Source organism: Rhinopithecus bieti, unplaced genomic scaffold (genome assembly GCF_001698545.2).
Source record: "Rhinopithecus bieti isolate Rb0 unplaced genomic scaffold, ASM169854v2 scaffold_36008, whole genome shotgun sequence".
Classification (NCBI taxonomy): Eukaryota; Metazoa; Chordata; class Mammalia; order Primates; family Cercopithecidae; genus Rhinopithecus; species Rhinopithecus bieti.
Window position 1 is genome coordinate 278,344 of NW_016816204.1, and position 9,156 is coordinate 287,499.

The following is a 9,156-nucleotide window of genomic DNA, read 5'->3' on the forward strand; positions in this document are numbered from 1 at the left end:
TTAGTAAAATAGTGATATTTTCTTTTTTTTTTTTTTTTATACTTTAAGTTCTAGGGTACATGTGCATAACGTGCAGGTTTGTTATTAATTTATTTTAAATTATTCCATTTACAAAACTAAAACTGAAAAAAACTAGAAAGCTGATGAGACCAGTTCATTACTGGATCATGTATAGAACAAAGTATAAATCTTACAGTTTTAGATAAATCACATCGCAACTTGAATTGCTCAGCTTTCTCTACTTAAAATCATCCCCCAAGGTCTTCAGTATGCAGAATAATGAAAAACAGGAACTTGAGAAAACCACTTTGCTTAGAAAACAAGGGTCACTGCTGACCAATATTTCCCTGTTTTCCCATGCCAATCTTCCTCAGACAGAGAAACAAGTATACTTGTGAAGCATCAGTGACTAAGTGTATATGAAATCTGAATCACAAAATTTAAGGAACTAAAAATGTTTTAATGAAAACATACTTAATATTTATTAATATCAAGATAATTAGAACTATCATTGTACTCTCTTATTGTTATTCTTTTTTTATTTTTTTAAAGGCAAGGTCTCACTATGTTGTCCAGTCCAGAACTCAGTGGAATGATCATGGTTCACTGCAGCCTTGATCTCCTAGACCCAAGAGATCCTCCTGCCTCAGCTTCCTGAGCAGCTGGGACTACAGACACACACCACCTCATCAGGCTAATTTTTTTTTTTTTTCTTTTTTTTGAGACAGAGTCCCGCTCTGTCACCCAGGCTGGAATGCAGTGGTGCGATCTCAGCTCACTGCAACCTTTGCCTCCCAGATTCAAGCAATTCTCTTGTCTCAGCCTCCCGAGTAGCTGGGATTACAGGCACCCACCACCATGCCTGGCTAATTTTTGTATTTTTAGTAGAGACGGTCTAGTAGACGTTTAGTAAAGACGGTTTAGTAGAGACGGTATTTTAGTAGCGATGACACCATCTTGACCAGGCTAATCTTGAACTCCTGACCTCAGGTGATCCACCCACCTCGGCCTCCCAAAGTGCTGGAATTACAGGCGTAAGCCACCGCGCCTGGCCTTTTTAAAGTTTTTTTGTAGAGATGGGGTCTCACTATGTTTCTCAGGCTGGTCTTGTACTCCTGGCCTCAAGCAATCCTTCCACCTCAGCCTCTCAAAGCGTTGGGATTACATGTGTGAACCACCATGCCAGGCCACTCTTTATTTATTAATACCAAGATCATTAGAGTTATCAGTGCATTCTCTTATTGATACTCTTAGAGAGTTAGGGTTAATTTTCAAAGAGCAGGTCAATGTGATGGTGCCAACACATTTTTTACAAGTTTAATAATGAATCAAGCTTTAACAGACTGAAATTAAGAAGCTGTAATAATGTTTTATGAGAATAAAGCATGGAATTACTGATTAGATAATAAAATTTTGTTTTATATCCATATCTCTTATATTTTTTAAAGATTGGTCTTGAACACAAAAAGGATTTTTTTGTTTTTAATACAGCAGGTGAGTTGTTACATACTCCTTAGCAGACTCTGACTTCCATGACCACCACCCTACTAAGATTTTGGCTATCTGAGTTGCAAAGACACAAATGAGATTATTTATAAACAGCTTTCATAATTCATGAAATTCAATAATTCAATAACTGTTGAATTTTTTAAAATTAATACTCTGCTTTTATGGTGCCGTATTCAACTGCAAGTTTTCTTTGGTATGTAGGTCAAAAAGTACAAGGCAGACAGCCAGCAGCCAAAAATATCAAGACCATCAACTAATGACAAATCAAACGAGTGGCAATACTTAGCAATAATAGAACAAACAAACAACAGAATGCTAATCTGCAAAAATAAAAAGGAATTAACTGATACATGCGACAACACTGATGAATTTCAAAACCACGGTGGCAGAAGCCTTATACAAAATAGGACATATATATGACTCAGTTTATAAGAAATTTTAGAACAGGTGAAACCAAAAAAAAGAACTTTGAAATATAAAACTCCAGTTAATGGTATATGTGTTGAAATATTTAGAGAGAAGCATATTGATGTCTACAATTTACTTTGAAATGCATCCAAAAAACAGATGAAGTAACGCATGAACAGAAGAATAAGTAGATAAGTGCAGTAATATGTTAAGGATAAAACCTTGGTGGTAAATACATGGGTGAACACATAACATATGTTTAAAACTTTTCGTAATAAAATGTAGCGGCTGGGCACGGTGGCTCAAGCCTGTATTAATCCTAGCACTTTGGGAGGCTGAAGGGGGTGGATTGCTTGAGGTCAGGAATTCGAGACCAGCCTAGCCAACATGGCGAAAACCCGTCTCTACTAAAACACAAAAATTAGCTTGGCATGGTGGCGGGTGCCTGTAATTCCAGCTACTCAGGAGGCTGACGCAGGAGAATCGCTTGAACCCAGGAGGCAGAGGTTGCAGTGAACCAAGATCATGCCACTACACTCCAGCCTGGGCGACAGAGCAAAACTCCGTCTCAAAAAAAAAAAGCGTAAGAAAAAAGTATCAGTTGGCCAAGTTATAGCCATAGGGATGAATTATATCTTGGACAGTTAAAAAACTTTCAAATGAATTAACACATTAAAATGGGTTACATATTAAATAACATATATTCTTTAAAAGCAGATTTCTGGTATTTTTAATACTGGTCATAGTCTAAGGACTAAAGGAACTTTTAAGGCTCACCAACTACTTAATTCCCAAAGCAAAAGAAGCTCTGTTACCAGACCTACAAATAATAACCAACCAATGCTACAGTAATAATCACCTACCCTCATTGACTATAGTAGGAAATAAAAAAACAGCAAAAACTTTCTTGACAATAAATATATTTGAGAACCCACTATGGAGATTATACTCAAATAAGGATAGACCAAATATAAAAATACGGATGAAAGGTTAGCATAATAATAGAATGTGTAAACAGTAAGAATGCATAAGGAAATCCTTTCCCTGAACATTGGTCCTGCCATTTTATAATTAACAATTTATATGTTATCTTAAATAGGAGAGAAGAAAATAATTTGCAAAAGGTTCAAGACAATTTTTAAAAAGCAGTTTAAAAGTATTTGGGCGGCGACGTGGCTCAAGCCTGTAATCCCAGCACTTTGGAGGCCGAGACGGGGGGGGATCACGAGCAGCGAGATCGAACCAGCCTGATGCGACGACGGTGAAACCCCGTCTCTACTAAAAAATACAAAAAAAACTAGCCAGCGAGTGGTGGGCGGGCGGCCCGTAGTCCAGCTACTTGGAGGCTGAGCAGGAGAATGGCGTAAACCCGAGGAGGCGAGCTGTGCAGGAGCTGGAGGATCCGCCCACTGCACTCCAGGCCCCTGGCGACAGAGCGAGATTCCGTCTCAAAAAAGAAAAAAAAAAAAAAAACTATGTTGGAAAAAAATTATTACTTAATCTCAAGAAGAAAATAATAGTCTTGAAGTCCTCCACAAAAAAAATTACCGTCCCTATATATGAGTACAAGTGAAGGTTACATTAAACTAAACCAAGAGAGACCTGAGTTAGATGTGAAAATAAAATGTCTTCAGCCGGGCATAGTGGCTCACACCTGTAATCCCAGCACTTTGGGAGGCCAAGGTAGGCAGATCACCTGCGGTCAGGAGTTGGAGACCAGCCTAGCCAACATAGGAAAACCCCATCATCTCTACTTAAAATACAAAAATTAGCCAGGTGTGGTGGCGGGCACCTGTAATCCCAGCTACTTGGGAGGCTGAGGCAGGATAATTGCTTGAACCCAGGAATAAGAAGTTGCAATAAGCCAAGATTGCGCCTCCAGCCTGGGCAGCAGAACAAGACTCTGTCTCAAAAAAATAAAAATAAAATAAAATAAATAAAGTGTTTTACATTGTACCAAACAACTGACATTTACTTTTTCATAAACCAGTGACAGAAACAAAATTATATTTCTCCATCATTATCATGAAGGTGGGTGATCCACTGGAATAAGACCCAAAAATTGAGTGACAATTTATTTTTATTACTTTTTTCTGGTAGAGCAGTCAGAAAGAAAATAGGAACAATTTAATATTTTATCTGGAAAGAGAAAATGAAATGACATATTTCCCAATAAGACTTTAGTCTAGATGATAAAATACAACACTACATCTTTTAATGTGAATACAGGAGAAATTATGTCCTGTGTAAACTTTATGTAGTATAAATTATATAGTGTAGGTTATCATAATTCTGTTAGGATTAAGATCATAGTGTTAATTACACTTTGTCATTATATAATTTTGAAAATCAGATTATTTACATATACATATATCAACTTCATAGACAGAGTAAACTATTTACAACCAATGGTTTAATGCACTTACAGTTCCTTGTGTTTGTCTTCAGCCAAGATTTGGTCATTTGGTTTCAGAGAATACCTATATAACAGAAACAAAAATTACACTCTTCATACAAACACAGTATCAACATAAGTTAGTTGACCTCTTCAAAACAAGGACCCCAACACTGTTATAGGTCTCTGACTTAATTGATAAAACACCAAGAATGCCCAAGTAGACGGTTTTTTGCTGTTCTATTAGTCATTTCCAGGAACACCACTCCAGGAACTGAAAAGAGATCACCTTAACCATGCTTTGAAGATCTTCAGTATTCTTCTGTAGTGAATCATCTGTAATGTCACACTTATTCAGCAGTTCAAAACTGATGCAACAACTACAACGTTAAGTATTTTAGACTTCACAAACAATATGTAAATCATTCATTAACTATATAGTAATCATATACTGTGAACCAGGCTATGTACTAAGCAGCATGACACAGGAGGGAAAGAAAAGCTTTGGAGTTTTGTTTTTTGTTTGTTTTTTTTTAAGGTAGGCTCACTCTCTCACCAAGGCTGGAGTGCAGTGGCACGATCTTGACTCAGTGCAACCTGTTCAAGCAGTTTTCCTGTCTCAGCCTCCCCAGAAGCTGGGATTACAGGCATGCACCACCATGCCCAGCTAATTTTTGTATTTTTAGTAGAGAAGGGGTTTCACCATGTTGGCCAGGCTGCTCTGGAACTCCTGACCACAAGTGATCCAACCACCTCAGCCTCCCAAAGTGCTGGGATTACTGGCATGAGCCACCACACCTGGCCTCAAGTTTTGGAGTTTTTGATTGACCATTTACTAGCTAAGTGATCATAGGCAAATACTCTACGTCTTTAAGTCTCAGTTTCTCTGGTCATAAAATACAGGTTGCTATAAATATTAGATCAGGGATCTTTCACAGTACCATATATTTGTACTGCTGAAGGTAAACAGACTTTCTGAAGGGTACACAGAAACAGATAAACAACAATGGACAATTCCCAGGTCTTCAATTCCCATTCATACTCAACCTTTTCATAAAATTTAAAATTAATCTGCCTGAAAATGGATCATAAGTCCATTTGAAAGGTCATGTTGATTTTCCTCTCCAGTCTCCTCTTTCACAAGTGCCTTTAAACCCACTGCTATGGTTTGAATATTTGACCCCCCTCAAATCTCATGTTGAAATTTAATCTCCAATGGGGCAATATTGAGAGGTGGGGCCTTTAAGAAGTAATTGGATCATGAAAGCTCTACCTTCATAAATGGATTAATCAATTCATGGATTAATGGGTTATCATGGGAGGGGAGCTGGTGGCTTTAAAAGAAGAGAAGAGACCTGAGCTACCATATTAGCAGGTTCAGGCCCCTTGCCATGTGATACCCTGTACCACCTCAGGAATCTGTAGAGTCCCTATCAGCAAGAAGGTTCTCACCAAAGTGCAGCCCTTTGACCTTGGACTTTTCAACCTCCATAACTGTAAGAAATAAATTCCTTTTCTTATAAAATACCCAGTTTGAGGTATTCCAAGTAACAGAAAATGGCCTAAAATTCACTTTTATTAATATAAAAGGATGACATACTCCTCACCTATTCTGAATGAAACTATACACTATTGTATTGCCTGAGTATAAAACCCTTCTAAGTGTTAAACAAAGAATGATTCATATTTTGTCTGCAAAACTTTTTTTATTTATTTATTTTTTATTTTTTTTTTTTTTTTGAGATAGAGTTAGGCTGAAGTACAGTGGTGCGATCTCAGCTCACCGCAACCTCTGCCTGCTGGGTTCAAGCAATTCTCATGCCTCAGCCCCCAAAGCAGCTGGGACTACAGGCACGCACCACCACGCCCGGCTAATTTTTGTACTTTAAGTAGAAATGAAGTTTCACCATGTTGGCCAGGCTGGTCACGAACTCCTCACCTCAAGTGATCATCCCACCTCATCCTCCCAAAGTAGTGGGATTACAGGTGTGAGCCACTGCACCCAGCCTATTTTCGTCTGTTTAATAATTTAGCAATATTTTGAAGGAAGAGAAGCAACATTTTGAAGGCAGAGAAGGAGAAAAAAACATATATTTTTTTTTTTTTTGAGACAGAGTCTCGCTGTGTCACCCAGGCTGGAGTGCAGTGGCCGGATCTCAGCTCACTGCAAGCTCCACCTCCCAGGTTCACGCCATTCTCCTGCCTCAGCCTCCCAAGTAGCTGGGACTACAGGCACCCGCCACCTCACCCAGCTAGTTTTTTGCATTTTTTAGTAGAGACGGGGTTTCACTGTGTTCGCCAGGATGGTCTCGATCTCCTGACCTCGTGATCCGCCCGTCTCGGCCTCCCAAAGTGCTGGGATTACAGGCTTGAGCCACTGCGCCCGGCCAAAAAAATTTTTTTAATAAATAAAAAATACTTTAGCAACATTTTAATACATTTGTTATTTTACTCTGTGCTAATTACAATTTAATGACTAAGAGATATTTTAAAATTCACATATTTTGGCTGGCTGCAAAGACATATAATAGGGTAATCAATATGCATGAAAGACTAATGCATAAAAATATACTACCTTCATAATGTATGCATGTTACATGCAAAATATAACTTATGCATAAAATACATCCTATAAGAATAGAATCTGGTGTGAAAAGTGTAACAGAAATGCAAATTCAAGACAGAAAGGACTATAAAATTTTTAAACGTCAAAAAAGGAAGCTGTTTATGTATTTTATAAATGAATAAAAGGGGTATCAAATCATGATGGTATTTAGAGTCCACTAAAAAGAGTGATTCATCGGTATTATATAAAGTTATTAAAAATCATTAGTTGGGCACAGTGGCTCATGCCTATAATCCCCACTTTGGGAGGCCAAGGCAGGCGGATCACTTGAGTTCAGGAGTTCAAGACCAGCCTGGCCGACATGGCGAAACCCCATATCTACTAAAAATACAAAAATTAGCCAGGTGTGGTGGCAGGCACCTGTGGTCCCAGCTACTGGGGAGGCTGAGGCAGGAGAATCACTTGAACCTGGGAGACAGAGGTTGCAGTGAGCTGAGATTGTGCCACTGCGCTCCAGCCTAGGCGACAGAGCCTACTTTCAACTTAGTAGAAAGCTATAACTCAACTTCCTACCATGTCTTTCATAGAATGATGCAAAGCACAGCCTATTATATTTTGGATGAGTTTTGTTTCCTAATGGCATATATAGGTATTCTTTTATAATCAATTCTTAGCATGAACACAGTTCCTAAAAATCAGAGACAACAAAAAAATGGTACAGTGATAGTCCTCAACATTTTTTCTGCCCTAAACTACCAGAGAAAACTGACAAACACTCCAAAGAACAGAAGACGGGGAAGCAAGAGGGAGCACAGGGGAGGGGCCTCTTTATTCTGCCTCTAGCCCCTACAAAGAGAACCACTGAGTGAAAAAATAACTAGATACAAATCAAAAAACCTGCAGTATCATCCTGATTCTACCATTAACTTGTTTTCTGAAATGGACAAGCCACTTAATTTCTCTAATGAAGATAAAACTGCCTATGTCACAGGGTTGCTATCCAGATCAAATAACATTACACAAAAAGTGTCCAGTGCATTATTTAACAATTATAATAAATACTCATCCCTGCCCCCTCTTCTTGGAATCTTGCACCTCTGTAAAATGAAGAATTCAATTAACTCAAAAATGGAGGAAAGGGCACTTTTAAATGTTCATAACTTTTATAAAAGCCTTTTATTGAGACTGAAACAAACACTTTTTATTCAAATGTGCTCCTCCTCCGAAGACTAGCATGGCACAGAACTTAGTGCCTTGAAAGGCGCAGGTACAGACTGTGAAGTTCCAAAATAGGACAGTCATAAGGGAGGTGCCCATGCCTAATGTTACACAGTTAACAGATGACAAGAAAATATTCTATAAATACTTGGAACTAAAATTGCCTTCCAAGAATTAAATCACCAAAATTTCTATAAATCTACAAATATTGCCACATAGTCCAAAGAATCCCAACAGTATCAAGTAAAGTTTTACAGAATTGGCAAAACCAATCAGGTAGACAGTGTGGATATGGCAAGCTTTTAAACAACATATTTAATTGGCTCTTCCAATAAAAAAAAAGTTGATTAAAATGTATTAGAAAGGAAGAAAATGGGGGAGGAGCAAAACCATTAATCGCTACAACACTATTTAACACTAAAGCTGGACTGAAATTTAAGAAGCTTATAAAGAAATAGATTAAATCACAGGGCTAGAACAAAAAAGCAAAAAGTTATAACATTTAAGAAAATAATATTTTTAAATCTCATTAGCAAAGTAAATGAAGATTAAAACTCAATTAGAGGGAGGGGCGGAGCAAGATGGCCGAATAGGAACAGCTCCAGTCTCCAACTCCCAGCGCAAGCAACACAGAAGACCGGTGATTTCTGCATTTTCAACTGAGGTACTGGGGTCATCTCACTGGGGAGTGCTGGACAATTGGTGCTGGTCAGCTGCTGCAGCCCGACCAGCGAGAGCTGAAGCAGGGCGAGGCATTGCCTCACCTGGGAAGCGCAAGGGGAAGGGAATCCCTTTTCCTAGCCAGGGGAACTGAGACACACAACAACTGGAAAATCGGGTAATTCCCACCCCAATACTGTGCTTTAAGCAAACGGGCACACCAGGAGATTATACCCACACCTGGCCAGGAGGGTCCCACGGCCACGGAGCCGCCCTCATTGCTAGCACAGCAGTCTGCGATCTAACCGAAACAGCAGCAGCCAGGCTGAGGGAGGGGCGTCCGCCACTGCTGAGGCTTAAGTAGGTAAACAAAGCCGCTGGGAAGCTCGAACTGGGTGGC

At 39.0% G+C, this 9,156-nt stretch overlaps 1 protein-coding gene across 2 annotated transcripts in view; it reads right to left on the reverse strand.

The window, feature by feature from the left end:
* ADK (adenosine kinase) overlaps positions 1-9,156 on the reverse strand; it is a 285,891-nt gene that overhangs the window by 210,889 nt on the left and 65,846 nt on the right. For both annotated transcript variants that reach the window (XM_017854550.1, XM_017854551.1), the window contains exon 3: positions 4,344-4,397. In XM_017854550.1, coding sequence (XP_017710039.1) covers positions 4,344-4,397 — 54 coding nt within the window. The remainder of the gene's footprint in view (positions 1-4,343; positions 4,398-9,156) is intronic.